This window comes from Aristolochia californica, unplaced genomic scaffold, assembly GCF_029961685.1.
Source record: "Aristolochia californica isolate CCGP_79_NKW_82.1479 unplaced genomic scaffold, dmAriCali1.0.hap1 SCAF_7, whole genome shotgun sequence".
In the NCBI taxonomy this organism is placed as follows: domain Eukaryota; kingdom Viridiplantae; phylum Streptophyta; class Magnoliopsida; order Piperales; family Aristolochiaceae; genus Aristolochia; species Aristolochia californica.
Genome location: NW_027182268.1, coordinates 41,263,581 through 41,285,572, shown reverse-complemented (window position 1 = coordinate 41,285,572; position 21,992 = coordinate 41,263,581). Strand labels below are relative to the sequence as shown.

Genomic DNA, 21,992 nt, shown 5'->3' with positions numbered 1-21,992 from the left:
CAATTCAAGTCATTTAAGTAACTAGCTAGTCAAGGCAATTCATCCTTACATTGCGTGCAAGATTTTCAAACTTCTCCAATCTCCGTAATAAACACCCTAAATAAAAACCTCGCACACCTTCAGATAAATTCATATGATGGATTAAATGCCCTTTAATCTGATGTAGGAACATTTTATAAAGCTCTGTCAAAGCATAGAACAGTACTAGTATAAGTGGCTTGGATTATTGGTTACCTAAATACCTCAATATTGCATCAATAGTTACATGCCCCTGAATTTTATGCTAACATTTCAATCATAATTACTATACATTATCTACAGGTTTCGCTGGACCAAATAAAATCACGTAGGACTCCCTCTCTCCCTCCTCTCTCCTAATAATTTACAAGTATTACACTTCCCGACTGGGTGAAGATAATGAATTTTCCTCTTCACCACTGGAATTAATGGCCTAAGTGCTACTGTTTTCCCTAGGATTTAGCCCTACTTCAACAAGAAACTCTTGCATGCCCTATCTACAGCTCGGCTCAGGAAGGGCAGCCCCAAAGCAGAACTTCTGTGCCAGCAACTGCACTTCTTCAGGAGACAATGTTTGTTGAACTGTACTCAAGTAGTGGGAAGCAGTCCGACCCCTGCAACGTGCAGAGAAAATTATAAGTACACCATCTGCATGTGTATACTTCAGTTTCCCAGCTTTTCTTGCACTGACTTTTATAGGGGAATTATATTTCCTCCTAAGTAACATTACCTGCGTCGCCGCTTTGTCCTGTCAACACTGTTTACCAACTGCAAAGCTTCTGATTTACATATCTGGCTCAATGAAGACAAGTACTCATGGAATGCTGAACCTTTCAGGGCCAATTGCAATCTTGGAGGGACTATGGGAACAATTGTCCTGTACACTGTTTTTTCATTCTCTCTGCAGTAGAGAACAAAAATACTGTTCAAACAACAATATATTCAAAGGCTTTTGAAATGAGATTAGTTACCTAAATACCTCAATAATATTGCATCAATAGTTACATGCCCCTGAATTTTAAATTAAAACCTTTACACGATGCATTATCAGAAAACTACCAACATACCCCTTCATTAAATTCCATCAGTTAACTCAAACAAAAATTCCCTTGTAGAAGCAATATAGTGATTTTAGAGGCCTATGAATTACTAATATAACATGAGCCCATTGAAATTATATGAGCCCCACCTCAGAACATAGATTAGCACCGGACCAACTATTTTAACATACATTTCTTATAAGGTTTTGATATCATTCATGTAAAAGCCCACACAGAACGAGTGGTATGACTCACAACTCATAAAATCACTTGCCAAGGATTATTGGTTATTTATTAAAATTAATTGGTCAGGGGTATGTTGGTATTTCTGTTATTATGGAAGGTTTATATGTAAGAATTTAAAATTTGGGGGCAAATAGGCATTTATTTATTTTTAAAAAGACATATAGGAATTTATGCAATATTTCAGGATGGATATACGGCCTAACAAGGACTCACAGGTGCAGGAAATTTTCATTAGATTAGCTCTGGTTTAGTATCTGACCATAAAACCAACATAGAACGTAAATTAATAATTAAAGATATCAAAGCCCATAAGCTGAGGGCAGTGCTGTCAGACCAGTTTTCTGAGCACAATTGCCAGTCAAGGGCAGTGTCTGGGGATTATATGAGCCTTAGAATCCAAAAATGAAAAGTTTCTCTAAGGGTTTCAAAGGGAACTTTGTCAGATCAGAGTTCTGTTTGATATCTCGATTTGACTTGATAAGAAGTCGCTAAGCTCAAACTGACTTGGCCAAATTCTTTGAAACACAGGACCTACAATGAAACAACGAAAGTTCAAGTTTCAAGATATTTCTCAAATGATTAGGGCACATACCTTTGAAGTGAAATGCCACCCGCTGGTGACATAGGCTGCAATGCAGGTGAACCTTGATTCATGTGAACCTCATATTTGACTAATTTCCCCAGTGCCATAGGATTCATGCTGCAAGCCAACATCTCTTGAGCCAAGTCCAGCTTACTTTGATAACCCAATTCTGACCCCAATTTTGCAGTTCTGTTTGCATATACGCAAAAGCCATGCTGTGCAAATGTAGATGTCATCTCCAGCAGCTCGTCATCCCATGATACAGATGTTGGATCCTCAAGGGGCAGCATATATGACTCTACATTGTCCTACAAAAGGCACAGTCACACTGTCATGGATCCTTCATGTGCAAGTTGGTGTACCATAAATGAAAAGGGTAATAACAGCTTACATAAATAAGTGGTTGACAGCAACGGAGCAGCACATCAGCTTCAGAAAATAAATCAGTAAATTTGGAAACAAGTTCTATCATATGAGAAGCAACTCTTTCTTCAGAGGTTACATATGATTTTAAATTACCACTTCTACGTAACATTGTCCATGCCTCTTGAACTAGATTAGTTTGCAATGCACTACTTTGATGTTCTGACAAAGTAAAACCAGCAGTGAAATCCACACGGCTACACTCATCCATCACAGGATACACTCTTGATACAGCCTCTGCTTCATCAATGAGATGATCCCCTATCAGTGTATCACTGTAAACAGGTTCTGAACCTACCTCAGCAGTTTTACCCAATTGAATTCCTAAGCGCTGGTCTATTTCTGATACAGTTTTCTTTGGATTGCTTACATTGAGTGCTCTTTGAGAAATTGAAACATCATCGAGAGAAATATCACAGAAGAGAGATGGTACTTTTACCCTTCTGGATGATTCTTCCCCATCACAAATTTCAGTCTCAGGAACAAAAGAAGATTCAGGAACATATGACACATCAAATAAATTGTGTGTCTCACAGGTGCTACAATCTCTTGCTGTTTCAGAAATCTGAGGATGGTTATCTCCTGATTTCACTGCCAAATAGCATTTGTCAGCAGTAGACAACTCCAAGTTAACAGAAGCCTCAATGCTCTGCATAATATTCCCATCAGACACATTTGGCCAAATATGATTGTTGGCATCCGCTGATGGAAATTCTGGTAGCAGGTCATTATCTTCTGAACAGGACAAGGCTGCTATATTCCATTCTTGCCCATCACATTGTTGAGTGCTTTTGGCCGGAGATGGCAAGAAATCATTGATGGCGTTCCCAGATGACAAAATTGGGTAGTCATCATCTCCAGAATCAGAAGAAAGAACAGAAATTAAGTTACGTCTTCGAGTCCTCCTTGGAAATGTTACAGGGGAATTTGGGATATTATTTGTAAATTCACCAGCAAAAGAAGATTGAGATGGAAATTCAGTCATATCTTGCTCACAGTTTCTTCTTAACATTATTTCCTTCTTGGCAGAGACTTCATCAATACCACTCTTATCCATCTGGGACCCACTACAATCTGTGTCAAAGTTAAGGTCTTCTCTCTTCGCCAGAGAGTGAAATTTCGATATTTCCCTCTCTACTACAGTAGACAATTCATGGGAAAATCCCCAAGGCATGAGCCTTGGTAAAACTAGGTGCCCAGCATCTATATCAAATTGCAGTGGGCTGTACATAAACTTCATCTCCATGCCTGGACATTTTAAAATAAAAAGCAAGTTAATCTCATAAAAATTATGGAACTTGAGGAAAAGAGTCAGGGATTAACAGCATCACAAGATGTTCAGAGCACATTGTGAAAAGAAAGCTTAGAAAAAAAAGAAGGGGGAAAACATAATAAGTTCTGAAAAAACTACAAGCTGATCTAAGTTCACATAATCGACACACAAATCAAGTCCCAGCAGCTCCAAAGCAGAAAAAATGTGACTGCCAAATTTACAAGAGAAGTAATAACACAATAGAAACAAAACAGTACCAATTAAATTCAGAACTATGAGACCTTAAATTCAGAACTATGAGACCTTGTGTTCAGTGAAAAAAAAGTCCCACATTGAGGAACGTTAAGTAATGAGTCGCCTAAGTGGATAGACACTTTAGGATGAAACCGAGTTCAATCCAACAGTGGTATCAAACCAAGATGTGTATGTGGTTTTGAGGCCTAGTTTGTGCTCCCTAGGTTATTTGTGTGTTGTGGGCTCCATGAGGTAGGAATCTATGTTGTATGCTCCGCAGGGAGTTTGTACCTACGTCTTAGGCCCGTTATTTGTAAGCCAGACATGGGAGAGAGAATTGAGAGGGAAAAAGGCCCGCATTGAAAAATATTAAAAAAACTGATGGTTATAGGGGTTGAACAATATGCCCCCAAAGTGACTAGTCATTTTAGGATGCAATCAAACTCAATCCAACACCTTGCAAAGTTACTAACCTTCCTGAGCTTGGCCACCCTGGCACCAAAACTGCAAGAGCATAATGGTCTTCCGTATGTCGCCTTGACAATACCAGACAAATCTTTCTAGTATTTGGGACGAAAGATTAAGTCTTTCTGCAGCACAAACCTACAACGATTAACAGTAATGAAATCAGATGGTCAATGATCTCCATTTTTTATGACACAGAGGAAACAAACCAGAATCTCATACCATATGTACACCAGAAAGTAGTTCCCCCACAGATGGAAGTTTGAAATCCACCACAAGCCTTTCCAGAACATGTGGCAAGGAAGGATCCTTACCTGTACAGTTCGAAGTTAATAACTTGAATGAGAAAACGAGCACAAGGAAAAGATGTACGATTGTTAAAACTGAAACTATATCCCCAATCAAGCGGAAATTGCCTTACTGTTGCAAGTGAGTATCATGGGGCGCTTTGCTGTTTCAGCGAGTTGAAGAATGGTCCCAATTAGACCACGATCTTCATCAAATACAATGTCAACATCCTCAAAAAGGATGAGTGACTTATTCAAAGTTCTTCTCTCTTGAGAATTTCTGGATCTTCCAGTCACACTCTTTGGCTGTCCACATGTATTTGAAGCCAGTTCAACTACCTCAGCGTCAAAATCTTGGGTAGCTGTTCGATTGGATCCAGATGAGGTAAAATAACATCTTTGATTCCTCTGACTCCCATGTGGCCTGTGTGTAACACATTCCATCATATATGATTTCAGTTGAGGACCACAAACAAAATTCAAGAAACAACCACATTACGTAATGGGAATTTTTATGGGGATATCAGTTAGATAGAAAGTGCACACCATTCATTAAATCCATGAGATTCCATAGCTTCTCCAAACTTTTGTTTCACAGTGACCCCATTTCGACAATCAGATGCGCTGACCTAGCAAAACAGGATTTAGACAATTTGCACTTCATAACTGCATAGAAAGTGGCTAATAAAGAAGCCAAAAGAAAGTTGGAATGTTACAGATTAGAAAATATTTTACACTAATGACTGAGTCATAATTGAACAGTCTAGAATACCATATGATGAGAACCTCACTGCAACTTCTTTTTCAAACATGTACCAACCAAGACAACATTTAAATAAGAAATATCACAAATTTATTTAATCATAGCAAGGCATGTACGCAAGAATATTTTGCTAGCGTGTCATCCCAACTAATGCTTTGATAATCCCCATTTATTTGATGTCCCATCCATGTAGATATTTTCTTGCTCCTTATGTACTCTCGCTGACTCTATACCTGTCTTTACTCATATGAACAATGTTTAATTCCAAACCAACATATCTGATAAACACTTCTGCTGGCGGGTTACATCACATATAATTGATTCTCTATTTATGTATTGGACATTGAAAGAAAAGTTGGGTTATTCACACTTGATGCTTCTGTAGTTACATATTGGACATAGAGAGAAAGTTGGGCTATTCAAACTCAATGCATTTACCAACTTACTCCTATTTCTCGGATCATACTGAACAACATAAGCATAAATTTTCTTTGAGCAACGCTTCTTAGTAGGATTAATTTTGACTTGATTTGGCTCTTTCATCAATGTCCAATAATAGTGAATTTACAAGGAGCACTATTACTCAAAACTTATCTTTGCTTATAGCCTCATGATATCCCAATGTGTACCACTTTCGCTGTTGTCAGTGCCCATTCTTGAACGGCTGAAAACAAGGACAACTTGATATAGGCTAATAAAGAGGACCTGAGGATTTTACATTCCAAAAGTGGCACCCATACAAAATATCTTTCCCTTTTATATTAAGCAAGAATAGTGGCAATTTTTCCAATCCCAATTTTACGTCTGAGACCTTGGAATGCTGAATGGAGATTATCTTTGACATAAAGCTAATAGACAAGTCCCTCTTGCACTAGGTGGAAGGAGATTACTTTACTTTAATGATGAGATCTTGATAGAGCTAGACAGTTTCAGATTCTTTGGATTCACTCTCCTAGAAGTGCTAATTCTATAGCAATTAGTTAGCATGTTTAGGAGTTCCTGAGCAGCATTAGATTATGAGGGATCATTTGCCTTTAGTTGACCCATTTTTTTATGAAATGTTGATAATTTTATTTCAAAGAAAGAGGAGATACAGCAAGGGAGGCCTCTCCTAACAACAAGAGATTGAAGGGGGGGGCGGGGGATTGGCTGATCTAAGAACACGAGACCAAGTACAAGAAATGGTGGATACAATGTCCAAAATATCAAGAAAAATTTGTTAATGACGCCATGGGGGGAAAGATGAGGTGGAGCACCATCCGATGACAATCTTGAAGTCTCCCTCCACGATAAGGGGACCACTGAAGCGGTTCTGAAAAATTCGCAAGCCATGAAGGAGACCGGAGAACTCAGCAGTGGTCGAGTCAGCAATTCCGAGAGGGCCAGAGTAAGAGAGGATGGCAGTGCCCCCTGGATAAAAAAATCGCCCCACTAAGCCCAACCAAACCCGGGTTCCCAAATGAGCTACCATCAAGGTTTAGCTTACAATATCCAGAGGGAGGAGGCTCCCAAACAGCAACTCGGCAGGGGGCAGTGGAGACAGACATTTGAGCTATAATCTTCCAATTTGTGCGGACCAAGGCACAAGAGAGGCAGGCAAACTCTTTCCAGGTGCAGATCCAAATAGATATGAGCTCAGTGGCAATGAAGGAAACCTCTACAGTAGAGCGGAAAGTACAGTCAAACCGTCTGGAGTTCTTTTCCTTCCAGAGGCACTAAGGAACGAAAGCAATGCAGGCAGCCAGCAAGAGTTTGCCCAGGCTGGATAGGCGGGTTCCAAAAGAGAAACGACACATGGTGCTCAAGTCAAGCGGGATGCAGAAGTTGAGTCTCATCCTGTCAATCATGTAGGTCTAGACCTTCCAAGCGAAGTCACAGTGGAGGAGGAAGTGATTCACAGTTTCAGCCACCGTCCTGTGGAAGGGGCAGAGAGGATCGGGAGTGGTGTTGCCACGGCTACTAAGATTGTCTGCAGTAAGGATCTTGTTGTGGAAGGCACTCCAAAGGAAAAACATCACCTTGGGCAGAGCCGAGAGGCGCCAGGCAAGAGTAGCCGGATGTGGGGTGGGAGGCCGGGTCCATCCCATAAGATAACGGTAGGCCGAGGAGACCGAGAATCGCCCGCTGTCATCAAGCAGCCAAATCATCCGATCAGCCGTCTGAAGGCGAACCATAACACTACCGAGACTATCAATCAAGCCACAAACAGAAATGATTTACTCATCAATAAGGCCGCGTCTAAGGCAGAGATTCCATGAGCCATTCCGCTAAGCGTTAGAGATAGATAAGTCGTGGCTGGTGGTAAGTTGAAGCAGTGGTGGGTAAGACAAGGCAAGAGAGCCATCACCCGACCACCAATCCGTCCAAAAACGCAGACTGGAGCCATCTCCAACAAAGAATCAAATGACAATGTGGAAAGAGGAGAACAAATGAAACATGGCCTTCCAGATAGGGGAGAGATGACGACAGTTGCCGCCAACGATCCATCTATCACCTAGACACCGAAGCTTGAAGGCAACCATTGGCTTCCACAAAGCCCCCCCAAGCCCCCAAGAAGAGTTGAGCTTCCAAAACCACTTGAGCAATAGAGCATGTCCCATTTTCTTGGTGTGCCTGATCCCAAGCCCACCCAAAGATTTTGGCCTTCACACTTCATCCCAACTGACAAAGTGATAGTGAAACTCATTTCCAGTGTCTCGCCACAGAAAACGTCTCTTGATCATGTCAATGCGTTGGCTAATAGTGGCGGGGCAAGCCAGGAAAGAGAGGAAGTAGTTGGGGATACCCACGAGGCATGATTTTAAGAGGATCAATCTACCAGCCTTGGAGAGCATCTTACCCTTCCAAGACGAGAGGCTTCACTCAAGCCACTCAATCACAGGAGCCCAAAGACCCATTCGGGGTCTACTGCCAATAAGAGCAAGACCCAAGTAGTATGTGGGAGCAATCGCAATGGAACATCCTAGAGTCTCTGCCATAATCAGAAGCAAGAAGGGATCGATGTGATATCCTATGATGGTTTACTTTCCCCAGTTAACTCTTTGACCAGAAGTGATCTCAAAAAGGCCGAGAAGGACCTTAATGTTGTGGACCTGGTCAAGTGCGCTGATGCCGAAGCAAATGGTGTCATCCGCGAACTGGAGCAAGGGGATGTCAAAGCAACTCTGTTCGGAAACAGCCTCTAACCAACCAATGTTGCTAGCAGAGTAGAACATAGAGGATAAGTACTCAGCAATGATGTTAAAGAGGCGTGGGGAGAGGTGGTCTCCCTAATGGATGCCTTGAGTGCCTTGGAAGAAGCCACAGACCGTGCCATTGAGGAGCAAGGAGTAAGAGGCTGAAGAGATACAACTACAGAACCAAAATCTCCATTTGTCTCTGAAGCCCATACGTTGCATTCGTCCAGGAGGGACCAACTAACTCGGTCGAAAGCCTTCTCAAGGTCCAACTTAAGGACAAACCATGGCTGGCCCATCTTGGCCAAATGATCCACAATTTCATGCGTGGCCATAGCTGAATTAAGTATATCACAGCCTTGATAAAAGCACTCTGGCCCCGGTGGATGATAGTAGGTAGAACAACCTTGAGACGACGAGCTAGGATGCGGGCGATGATCTTGTAGGGACTTGAAACAAGACTAATTGGCCGATAATCTTGAGGGGGCTCTACACTAGCTTTCTTGGGCACCAGAGCAATAAGAGAAGCACCCACACTCTTAAAGGTGATTCCACGATCATAGAAGCTTCGAACCATGGAAATGATGTCCAACCTCACAGTGAGCCAGCAAGCCTTGTAGAATTCCTCGTTGAATCCGTCAGGCCCCAGGGCCTTATCCCGGGGGAGACCCAGTATAGCATCCTCAACCTCCAAGTCAGAAAGGAAGCTCAATGAAACTCGCCAGAATTGGGGAAATCGCGGAGAAGTGAAGGCTGAAGAGCCTGGGCCGGTGGTGGTGCTCCTCTCTGTAAAGATCTACAAAGAAACTGAGAAAAACATCAGTAATGGAGGTCCTATCTAAGGTAACCTCGTTGTCAATAGACAAGGAGGTGACCCTGTTAGTTCTCCTGCAGGCCGAGTTGATGGCATGGAAGAACTTTGTGTTAGAATCCCCCTCGGCTAACCACTTGAAGCGGGCTTTTTGCTTCCACTGAACCCTTTCGAAGTGCAAAATAAATTGACAATTGCATTAAAGAGAGATGCGGTTAGAAAACTCAGCATGAGTAAGACATTTTTGCTCATCAACCATATCAAGAGCAACAATCTGAGACTAGAGAGGATTTTAAAGAGGAGGCAGCAAGGCGACACTCCGAGGACCATGATTTGAGCTATACTTTGAGACGCTTCAACTTGCGGTTGAGAGACCAACCATCATAGTTAGGGTCCCCAAAGGTTTCCCACCATGAGGTGACATTGCCGGCGAAGTGCTTATCCAACAGCCAAGAATTATCAAACCTGAAAGGGGCAGGCCCCCATTTATCAACTTTGGTATCAACCTGAATAGGCCAGCGATCGGAGCCAGCAAGGCTCAAAACCAACCCACAAGTGTTGCCGTAAAGTCTGAGCTAGTCACCAGTGGCAAGGAACCCTCTAACCATTGGACCAAGTAAACGTCTTGCCAGAGAGGTTGATTTCTTCCAGCTCAAAACTGTTGATAAAGTCAGCAAATTGCCTCACGATTGAGGTAGTCCAAGAGGTAGGGGGAGACTTCTCATTAGAAAAACGGGTTGCATTGAAATCCCCGGCAAGGAGCCAAGGAATGGGCCAAAGAGGCAGAAGGCCAGAAATCTCATCCCAAAAAGAGCGACGATCCTGGTATCTGGTAGGGCCATAAATGTCAGCAAGCCCCCAAGTGAATCCAGTGCATCTGTCACGCAACTTAACTCCAATAAAGAAAAAGCCAATCACGTGATCTAAGACTTCAATTGCAGAGGAGTTCCAGAGGAGAAAGAGGCCACCAGAAAACCCAGTAGCATTGATGGCAAGCCATTCCAAATTATTACAACCCCAGAGGTCATGGCATAATGGAATCGGAAGGGTTCTGACATTTAGATTCTTGGAGGATTACAATAGATGGGTTACTTCTAGAAAGAAGATTCTTAACAGTAGCACGCATTCTAGAGGATCCAATCCCACGAACATTCCAAGAAAGAATAATCATTTCTTGACTTCTTTGCAAACTCATTATGTGGTCTTGCCACCCGAAATGTTATCACTGTAAACCACTCCCATTCTTCGAGCCAACTCGAAGATACAACCCCAAGTTTCATCATCAAACTGGTGGCGCTCATTCTGCAAAGCCAAGTAGAACTACCGGTTTTTGTCATCCGATGGGGGAAAGCAAAGGTCTCCATGAATCATTTCCCTTGACTGGCAGGGAGGGCCACTGGGCTCCCCGAGAGAGGGGACTTGCCCAGAAGTGCGGCGACTGGTAGGTCGCCAGATGAGGAGGTGATCTAGTAACAAGTCGCCTGGGCTGACTGGTCCCAGACGAGGAGGAAAATGAGGACTCACTGCCGGAAAGAAGAGAGGAGGTGGGCCTAGGAGGGGCCTGGCTCATCGATGAGAGATCCATCCAAGCAATAGGGGGCCAATGATGGCAGCCTTTAGTTGACCCTACTTGTTGTTTTTCCTTTTTTCTATATTTTTTGGTTTCTAGTTAGTGCTTTTGCTAGTTTTCTTTTGTATATCCTTACTCCTATCAAATGAAATTATTAGGGTTTTCCAAACACAAAAAAATAAAAAATAAAAATAATCCCCCTCCCCCCAACAATAACATTTGAGGGACATTAACTCCATATTATGTATTGGGACACAACAAACCAAGTAAATATTGTTTTAATAGGAAAGTAAAAACAAAAGAGTGAAGATTCCAGAATACCTCAATTACTTCAAAATCATGCTCTTTTGCACAAGCATATACTGCAGCAGATTTCCCACTCTGCACCAAATTAAAGCAAATAACAATAACCAGTTGAGGCAGTAAAGTGCACGGAAGCAGCTCTCATCTTATTCTTTATTTTGATTATAGAAACTAAACTTTCACTAAACTTTCTCCAAGGCATTGAAATATAAAAAAAAAAGGACTTGCTTCTTGTAACAACTTCAATAACTATGACGATAAGGAAAACAAGTAAAAGACAAACTGAAACACATTATAGTGCCGAACAAAATAAATTAGTACCTTATTTTCTATAAGTTACTTCTTCAATTACATTTTTTTGAATGGAAAAAGAGTTTATTAAGCAAAAAAAAGAAACATGAGGAAAGCCACACTCCAGGCAAAGAAAAGAAAAACAAGAAATAAAATGAAATATGTTAGAATTCCAAGGGTATTTCTGTCATTTCTGAAGTATAGTGCAGTGCCTCTATTGGTAGGAAGCTGAATTAGGAGGTTAAGGGTGTAATTTTTATTATTTTTCTGGTTACTTATTAGCTGTATTAGCATGAGTTTAGAGAGGGACATTTTTGTCCAATCTTTATTGATTCACTTGAGTGATTAATAAAAGAGCTTAGAGGTTGTGGGAAGACACTCACGAGACTGCTCTCTTTCATGCAATTCTCTCCCCCCTTCCTCTTCTTTCCTCAAATCTCTCTTCCCTCTTTCTCTTTCTTTACATATGATTTTACAAAATCAATGGGGAAAAGGCCCCAATAAAAAATTATAGGGAAATAGATTAGTCCCAACAAGATGTCCATGGGTAGAAGAAAAAGAAGAAACAAAGAAAATGTACCCCAACTGGTCCAGTGACAAGAAAAACATTCTTGATGGGTGACCCTTCGTCCATGTCTTGTAAGTCTGAATCACTCTGAGACCAGCTACATTCACTATCATGAACAGAACTTGCACTGGCTTGAGGAACACTTTCATGCCAAGACTGGAGCCATTCACTGAGATATTTAACTGGTCCACTATTACCACATACCTGGGGGGGAAAGATGGTTTATTAGGAGGAGAATTTGCCATCTTAACTACCCTTAAGTAAAATGAAAAGATCCTTTCAAGGGAATGTAGGGCACGTGAACGGTATGACCTCTAAGGCCTTCTCTGGCCTGTATTTGTTTGTCCACAAGCCACATCTGGGCCAACTGCCACATGGAACATGGCAGGTTGTTGTTCTGCATATACAACAAAAACTTTACATAAAGAAATATAATTTAAAAATTAGGCACAAATTAATTATGAACTTAGGAAGATGGATATACACAAGAAGAAGAAAAAGGAAAAGTTTAACAAAAAAGGAACTAAAGCATCATCATCAACATATCCTGGAGCCCAGGTTTTGAAGAAGTGGATGGCTACATTGCAAATAACAAGAGAAGGAAAATGTGGTGTTTCATTATGTTGAGTGGGAAAAAATCCCACATGAAAAATGAGAAGAAACATTAATGGGTTATAAGCTTGAGCAATAAACCTCCTAAATGGATAGTCATTTTGGGATAGAACCGAGCTTAACCCTAAAATCCAACATAGTATCAGAGCAGGTTGTGTGTGTGGGTTAAGGCTTAGTTTGTGCTCCCCAAGTTATTTGTGAGTCGTGGACTCTATGAAGGAGTTTATGTGCCCCATTAAAGGGTTTGTGCTCACGTCTCAGGCCCGTTATGTGTAAGCCTGGACATGAGTAGTGTTGAGTGAAAAAGTCCCACATTGAAAAATGAGAAGAAAAGTTAACAGGTTATAAAGGTTGAGTAATACCCTTCTAAGTGGCTAGTCATTTTGAAATGGAACTAAGCTCAACCCAAAAGCCCAAACGTTCTACACTTAATTTCCGAACCATCTACAAACATAAACATACAAAACTCCCAGCCTGGCAAATGTCATGATCTAAAGCATCTCAGATCTTACTTAAAGAGACAAAACTACTCTACTTGAATCAATCATTTTTGCAACTGGTTAAACAAACAAACAGAAATCTGAGTCCTACAGAAGTCAAAGAGGAAAGACCTTTCCAGAAGAAAACCGGCCTCCTGCTTATCTTCCTTATCACACACTGAACCAATAAATTGAAAAGGCAAACCAATTTTATCGTCCTGCTTCGCCTGAAAATTTGCATTTAAACCAAATAAGCAAAACCTACCTAAATGGCAAAAAAGGGGCATGCATCGCAGTTAGAAAAGCTTTCACTAATCTAAAAGAGAAAAACCATCTGAATTGTATCTGATAGTTATATATGAGAACCTTCTGCCATTGTAGCTTTAAAGTTTTAACCCTAAATGCTACCAATAAAAGCAACTGCCATTTTTCAAAAATGTACATATATTCTCTACTCATGGTCAACCACAAGCCAGCAGCACCTAAATTTTTATGCATATTATGATTATGCCATGTGTGAAAACAAGGGCCAGTTCCAGAACTGTAAACATCATGTTTTCATTTTTATAAGAAGAATGTAAAAAATAATTCATTTTTGCTTAAAAATTGATCCAAGTACAAAGCAACTACTCTCAAGCTCAGATATTTTAGAACAACAGTCTAAAAAAGGCACTTTATATGGAGGATAAGAGTAACATAAACACTCTTTACTATTTACTCAATTCTACCCTCTATTACATATGCCTGAAAGTAAATGTGCCAGATCTAAATGGACAGAAAAATACCAAATTTGAGAATGCTGGCAGCAATGCATGTTCCACATGATTATTTTCTCCTTCATTGAATACTTTATTCAAGTGAACCTCTTTTTCAGGAGATAAAGGTCCACAAGAAATCAAAATAGTAGTATCAATTGTTAAGGGCTCCACATAACCTTCACAGAGACGCGAGCATGAATTAGCTAGATCACAAGACAATCTAGAATCAAATGTAGGTATCTTGGAAAAGTTCCAATCTTTCCAATCCAATGAAACAAGGTCATCCTGTGGCAACAAACTTAGAGTCAAAACTTGGTGAAACCAAACATCTGAAAATCAAAGTACTAGTTGGCTTTTCTTCATTTAGGTGCTAACTGATATTTTATACAAAAAGAATGAAGCATAACAATGATAGCATAACTCTAAATATTTTCTAAAGTAAAAAAGAAGAACAAGCAACAAAGGAAATACAGTTACCTGATGTCTCTCATATATATGGAAAGGAGGACAGGAATTGCAAAGACCAACTTGCATAGAAGGACAATCTTCCACAGTATCATCAATCTCTATAACCTCTTGAGATCTTTTTGACACTTTCCATGATGAGAAAAAAGGATGTATTTGCTTTCCTGAAGATAACTGTGCATTTTCCTGCAGGAGTTCCAAAGGCATCAGAATTTAAATGACAACGAAAAAGGATAACAATGCCTTTTATGTTGGAGGTCCATGGCCCTATTCCCAATAAATTAATTAGAAGAACAGTAGCTGTTTGTACTGCCTGTAGAGAGTGAAAACACACACACACAGAATGTTTCAATTTAATGGATAGCAGACAGGCTGATTTACAAAACCAACCATACAGATTAAGCTTCAAAAATATTTTTTAAGATAATGAAAATATCATTAAGAAGAGAGGAGAAACAATAAAACAAGATACAAAAGACTTAAGACAGCAACACCAAAAGACGAGAACATTCACAGGCTAACAGCAAGCTATTGTATAAAAATTACTAGAAACAAAAAGCAAATCAAGACAAAAATTGACAGCCTAAACTGAACTCCACGATAGCATCAATGAATTAACTGGTGTCTAAAGACTTCAAAAAAATTTGTCACATGACAGTCCCACGAGTTTTCATCTACGAGCCAAATCTATTTTTAGTTCCCAAGATAATCATTCATGCATATAAAAAATTATAGATAAGTTAGATAAAATAAAATAAAAAATTCCAAACAATTCTTTAGTGGCTTCATATTATCGATGTGTTAGCATGTCTAACTGCTAGTTAGGTTCAAACCATGAACAACGGCAACTTTTCACCCAGAGAAGAGAGAGAGAGAGAGATTAAAGCAAATTATATGATTTCCACAAACCTCAACAGCTAGCTTTGCTTCCAAATGAAGATCAAACACAGCACGTTCCACATCCACACTTTGACCCAAACCATTTGCCTGACAACTCTGTGGCCTTCTATTGCAACTAGATTTTGTACTTTTGCAAGGTGTCTTACTCCCTTCTGTCCCTTTATGGCAACTGGAGTTTGTACCCTTGCAAGGTGTAATATTTGCTTCTTGCTTCTTCAACCGCTGACCTTTTTCCTTACCTTTCAGAAACAGAATGACCAAAACAGAACTATTGACTTAGCTACAAAAAGTCTCTAATAAACAGTCAGAGACTAAAATTTCAAAGCTTAATATGACAAAGATTTTCATAATCAGCAAATTTTCAATTTAAAAAGAAAATCTGAAAAACAGTCTGAACTGCCTCTTGGACTAAGCAGGTCCCAACTCCCAATTCAATAAATTCAAGCTTCTTCAACAGTAACATTTTTTTCTCCCTTTTCTGCCTCACAAATTTCTCTCAAAACACAAAGAAGACACAAGTGGATGTAACAATTTCAGGGTCTGCAATTTAAGATAAAAATCCTAACAAACAAAAGAAATTTGTATATTAGAAAGTTAGAAAGAAAATGATGAGAAAATCGTTGTATCATCTGTTCAATATAGCAGCTCAAATTATTAGAAATAAAAAAAATGGAATTCCTATATAATAAGGAGAGTCTCATCCTCTCAGCAGGCAGCATTGCTTTGTACAGAAGATGTATATCATGTACTTGTCTCACTAAGAGAGAAGATCATTGAAAAGTCAGACAGATATTTAAACCCCCAATCACTTTAGCTGATCAAACTAGTTTGACTGAAAACAGAACACATGACTAGCTTCAGTACAAGAAAAAGTTCAACAAGATGTTGACACCAATAAACAGAGCTTGACCAATCTGTTCAACCCTAAGTAGGGTAAATGAATCAGATTAACATCTAGATTTCACCTTAAATAAAAAATGAAAGACTGATGAGTTATGATAATTTCATTTGTGAGTAATTCATAATGCAAAATAAACAAGCACACGAGTTGAAACAAGCGATCCAACCAGTTACATTAGCTGTACCATTATGTCTCATTAGGTCAGATCCAATTGATGAGATATTAAGTTTTTTTTACATAAAATTCTACAATAAGAGATTACATTGTATTACTCCCACAGTAGAATTCTTTGTAATAAGAAACTTCATTCACTTTGTTCCTTTTTCTAATAAGTTGTCAACTTTTCAATTTTGCAGTGTCTTTTTAATAAAAGAAGCAAAAAAGGGGCTTCATTTAAATATATATATATATATATATATAGAAAATTTAAAATAACAAAAAAAAGTATTTATCTACCTATCCAATAGCCTGTATGAAAGGGATAATCATTAATATGTTACATAACCAGGGTAGAGTTTTTGTTGATGACTGTCACCAAAAAACGAATGAGGTTTCTTGTCACAACTAAAACAATAACCTTTTTAACTTTAGGTAAGAACAATGGCAAGTCCAGACTGACTTAAGACATTTAGCTCATGCTCCCTCAAAGTATCCGAGTTCCTTCAATAAGTGAACCTACAGCATGAGACTCATGTCGACAAGAAAAAGGATACTCATAACTCAAATTAGCATTTTTTCGTGCATGAGCTGCTCATAACCAAGATAGAAAGGAGAATATGAAGTAGCAAAGCCTTCCACAGTACAAGAAAAATAACAATAACAGGACAATCTAAACAGCAAACACTTACTGGCCACAGGTACAAAAGCTTCAGCCTTATCATCATTTTCTTCAGTTTTATCCGCTTGTTTTTCTCTCTGATGCTTCTGTTGCCGTCTCTTCTCCGAGGCTTTTAGAAAGAAATCAGACCCTTGAAGAACGTTTGAAACATAGTTTAAGTAGAAGCAAATGCACTTCAAAAAGAGTCAAAAAAGTTCGTAACCAACATAGTTCAAGATTAAAAATTATCAGAAATGCAAAATTCATGACCAACATCAACAGTACTTACTGGCAATGAGAATACTATTTTTGTCCTGTACATTCTTGACGGGTGATTTTTTTATTGCAACTGAGACCTGCAATTTACATTAGAAGTAAATCAAAAGTGCTGAATGTAGAAAAAAAAAAAAAAAAAACTAAATTCCTTCTGAACAACAATGCTGCCAATATGGAGAGGCATCAAGTTCATATACACTTGGTTTGACTGAACTTCTAAATTGCTTCTGAATAATAATACTGCCAAGAAGACATGAGTCCAATCCTTACTTTTACTGATTTCTACCAAGAAAGCGCATAATTTTCGTGGACCTGCAATATGACTCTGAAGATATACTTTCGACTACTTTCCAATACCAAAAAAGTTGCACCTGAATCCAACTAATATTTTTTACCAATTTCAGCTCAGTGAACTTGAGCATGTAGTGTATACTCTACTTCGATCATCTCAAATGACTTAGCTTTCTGATTCCACTTCTTATTTTATGAAAACTTTAGCTACCTTTTGCAGCCTAAAATTCAAACGAACGGCTTGCAGATTTAGAGAAGAATAATAAGCTTCTGTCAGCTCCCGAGTAAGTAAAATGACAAAAGAATCTCATTAAGACACTTCAGACAAACAAGGAGCAAGGAGCTGTCGGTTCACGTTCAGCACAAACATCAATGAAGCATAGTGCTTGATTTTCAGACCTGAGATAGCAGAACATTTTCACACAATATCTTTGAAATCAGGGTAGAATTTTTCAGGGGACTAGAATATAAGAATCAAAATACAATAAGTAATGAGGAAAACATTTAAAAGTCCGGATGGACCAATCCCAACCCTCGGCTAGCATTTTTTTATTAACATATACTTTCACATTTTTCAAGACCACAGAGTGACGCTAATAATCATGAGAATATGTGTAGCATGGTAAAACCATCCCAAGTAGTAAAAATTGCCTCAAATCCAGTGCAAAGCTCAGACAGAGAGTATTATTTGACTTTTAAAACATAAATTATGATGATAGCATTCTAAGATAACCAAATGATACCCTATATGGATCCCGCAGTCCAAATTGTATCACCAATTTGTGTATCTAAAAATAGAACAATCGTAAACTTAAATAGCACCAAAAGGGAGGTTTTTGCACAGGCGAGTTCTTGTATGATAAAATGGAAACCCTAGCCAGTAATCAGCGACCAAAAATAATGTTGATGTTTTGTAATTCATATATTATGAAGGATATTTTCTATGACAACATTTAGAGGAAAACGTATCACTGCCATTATAGTACAACATTATCAATCTAGCAACCAAATTAACCTAGCACTTACTCACCTAGTAGTTGCAATTCGGTTTGTAAGTGCATTAAGATAACAAAGTAACGAAGAAAATAAAGGAAAAATAAACGAATATTTCTTGAATGTTCCCTAACACTGAAATATAAGCCAGCTGCTTTGTCTGAATAGAAATATTCATGTCACGGGATCAGCCATGACGAGTCACTAGATGAACTGTTACATCAATTCTCATTCCTGAATTGATGTAAAGGGACCACGAGAAAAAGGGATAGTTATAACGAACAGATAAAGAATAAAAATTTACATTATTAGACGCCTTGGGTTGGATCTTGCGCTTTCTCTTCTTCCCCCTACTCCCACGAGCCTCTTCTCTGTCGTCTTCAACTTCGTCTCCTTCAACTAAGCAATCCCCGACGTCTGCATCTTCAGGTGCTTTGCACGGAATCAACATAGATTGGACAAGTCTACGGCGGATCTTCCTCTCGGGTGGTGATGAGCTGTACTCGATCTTAATTAGAGAATTATCTGTTGAGTTTGCCATATAAAAGGTAACAGAAATAGCAGATCCACACCATGTACGGCCGGCTGAACTGATTTACTTGGGAGTTCAGGGATATGAAGAATTCCGTAGCGAAACGATAGGCGAGAGGGGGTGAAAGGAATGTTTCCCGCGCTTTTTAGGGATTTTTCCGCCTGCAACACATGTTTTTGCCTCGACCGAAGTTGCTGAGAAGTGAGACTGGGTTTCCCGCCCCAAGCGGCTGCTCTTCTCAAAATCGCCCGCCTGTATGGATGGCGGGCCCCGCTTCGTTCTGAGCATGGCGGGCCCCACCTCCTTCTGCGCATGGCCTTTCAGAGGGTCGTTAGCAGAAAGTAGAAATGGAATCTATTTCACCAAACGGCTTACGAGAATCTGAGCATGAAAAGGTCTTTTCTCTAGAAGTGATAAAAAAAAACGTTAATGCACAAGAATTTATACGGTGGAAACTAGATCATCTGATGATTTCACTTTTAATAGTTCTCATGAAGTTAATGGAAAATGAAATTCCATGTTCCCATCAGAATCCATATTTGCTCTCCTCTTCTCCATCTTCCTCCTCTTACTACCATTACTTTCAACCTATTAGTCCCTTCTTTTCGGCCTTATCTATCTCAATCTCTCTCTTACTCTTGTCTATTTGCCTCTCTATCCAATTTCAAAACCCCCAAATTGAGGTATTGTTTTAATTTTTATTTATGTGTGATGGGTTGTTATAGCTATAGTTTGAATTGTTTTTGGGGCTTGTTATTATTTATTTGAACTTCTCTTTTTTTTCCCTGTGTGATGGAATGTTATGACTAGATTTTGAATTGTGATTAGGGTTTGTTGTTTGTTTATTTTAAATTAATATTTAAAAAAATGGAGTGATGGACTATTATGGTTAAAATTTAAATTGTGTTTAGGGTTTGCGATAGTTTATTTAAGGGGGGGTTACTTCACAAAAAACTTGAATTGAAGTGAATAATTAAATTGAATTTAAATTAATTGATTCAACTTCAACTCATTTTTGGGTGTTAGTGTAGACGAATTCAAGTGCACTAGAAAACAGATTCCAATGTTAGTACCCCAAAATGAAAAGTATGATATAAAGAATAAATTGAGTAACCTTTTATAATATATTTAAATATAATTGTCAAAGTGGTTCCATCCACTATTGTAGGCGGTAACTTTTCGCACTTAACAGATCGGTCTGTTGGGTTGTATTGGCTGGCCACTGTCATGGTATCAGAGTTGGGCACGCCACATCCTGCGTTCGAATCCCGTGAGAGGCGGTCAAGAATAGGCGGGGTGTCAGAGTGGTTTCATCTACTCTTGTAGGCAGTAGCTTTCCGCACGTAACAAATCGATATTTTGGGTGTCTCGCGTTTGAATCCTGTGAGAGACGGTTAAAAATGGGCGGGGTGGGTTTCATCAACTATTGTAGGAAGTAGTTTTTTCACACCCAACAGACCGATCTGTTGGGTTGTATTGGATAACCGCCGTCATGGTATCAGAGCTGGGCACGTCACGTCCCGCGTTCGAATTCCGTGAGAGGCGGTCAAGAATGGGCGGGGTGGGTTTCAGGGTAGTTTCGTCCACTCTTGTAGGTGGTAGCTTTCCGCACTTAAAAAATCGGTCTTTTGGGTGTATTGGTTAACCGTTGTAAAAAATATATACATAAACAGATAATTAACCAAAACAAACATGGTTACTACACTTATAAGTGATTTAACGTGTAGCATTATAATATATTGATATCCTAATTAATGAAAAACTATATTATATTACTTAATGATTATAGTTTATTATAAATTAAAACAATAATTTGCATGTGACTATAATAAATTATTTAAAATAAATAAAAAAGTTAAAAAATAAGTGAATATAATAAATAAATAAATTATTTCGTAATAACATACGATATAGTTTAACATTAAAACTCACTATTTTAATACAAAAAATATTATAAACAAATAAATATATTAATTTATCAATAACATAATACATATTTTACATATTATTAATTAATAATATATTAACAAATTTTGGAAAACTAATGGTTTAATTAATTGGATAATTAAACCACTTATGATGATGGTTTAATTTTTCCTAACTTAGAAAAAATTAAACATCGTCTTCCTTAGCGCGTGTCGTCTTCCTCAGCGGTGGGCCAGCGGGCAACGGCAACGCTCCAACGGTACGCCGAGATGGAGAAAAGAGGGAGGTCGAGAGAGGAGAAAAGTCGGGAGGCCAAGAGGCTCTGCGATAGAGGCTCGGCCTCCCGTGCTCTGCGACTGAGGTCAAGAGGGAGGAAGGCCGACAGGGGTGGAGGAAGAGGGAGGAGAAAAAAAAAATTGTTGAAGGATTGCAGGGCAAGAGAGAGGAAGGATCAACGTGTGTAGCGCGCTTCAATCGATTGATTAGCAAAATAGGTATGAATCAAAGTCCCCCGATTTTTGCCTGAGCAAATGAAGTGGTGTAATCTCAGTTCAATGTAATTCATTCTACCCTCCCCCTAAATACTTTTTATTTTTTGTATGATCCACCATGGCTAGAATTTGAATTGTGTTTAGGGTTTATTGTTATTTATTCAATTTTTCCCTGTGTGTAATAGATTGTAGCTATTATAATTTGAAAATTTAAGTTACTTAATTACAAATAATATCTTTTAGTTATGCCATTTCACATATATAATATTTGTTCGCAATTCTCTATGCATCCCATATTCATAGAGTAATATTTATTAATGATATAATTATTATAATAATGTTGAGTTTATTATTTTTAATTTATTATTAAAAATTAACATGAATTTTTAAAATTTAAACATATTTCGTTTATATACATTATAACTCGATTTTTAAAATAAACATTATACATTTTTTTAATAGTTTCATATATTGAATATTTAAACTAATGTTTTACTCCT

The 21,992-nt window shown here is 38.8% G+C and overlaps 1 protein-coding gene across 1 annotated transcript; it reads right to left on the bottom strand.

The window, feature by feature from the left end:
* Nucleotides 1–213: 213 nt before the first annotated feature.
* LOC137937777 (uncharacterized) lies at nucleotides 214–19,260 on the bottom strand. Its single transcript, XM_068782946.1, has 18 exons — nucleotides 18,848–19,260; nucleotides 17,273–17,339; nucleotides 17,015–17,134; nucleotides 15,275–15,504; nucleotides 14,378–14,551; nucleotides 13,928–14,185; nucleotides 13,275–13,369; nucleotides 12,364–12,448; nucleotides 12,064–12,255; nucleotides 11,211–11,270; nucleotides 5,116–5,198; nucleotides 4,704–4,993; nucleotides 4,505–4,596; nucleotides 4,291–4,420; nucleotides 2,279–3,558; nucleotides 1,897–2,195; nucleotides 749–919; nucleotides 214–632 (listed from the first exon to the last, which is right to left on the bottom strand). The coding sequence occupies exons 1-18, from the start codon at nucleotides 19,082–19,084 to the stop codon at nucleotides 512–514; spliced, it is 3,984 nt and encodes a 1,327-aa protein (XP_068639047.1). The 5' UTR covers nucleotides 19,085–19,260; the 3' UTR covers nucleotides 214–511.
* Nucleotides 19,261–21,992: the final 2,732 nt, after the last annotated feature.

Excerpts from the sequence above, each read along its gene's own strand:
- LOC137937777 (XM_068782946.1), bottom strand. The coding sequence starts at position 19,084 with ATGGCAAACTCAACAGATAATTCTCTAATTAAGATCGAGTACAGCTCA. Across the intron at positions 4,597-4,703 it reads CATGATACTCACTTGCAACA|GTAAGGATCCTTCCTTGCCA; the intron begins GTAAGGCAATTT and ends CGAACTGTACAG. Across the intron at positions 633-748 it reads AGGACAAAGCGGCGACGCAG|GGGTCGGACTGCTTCCCACT; the intron begins GTAATGTTACTT and ends TGCACGTTGCAG.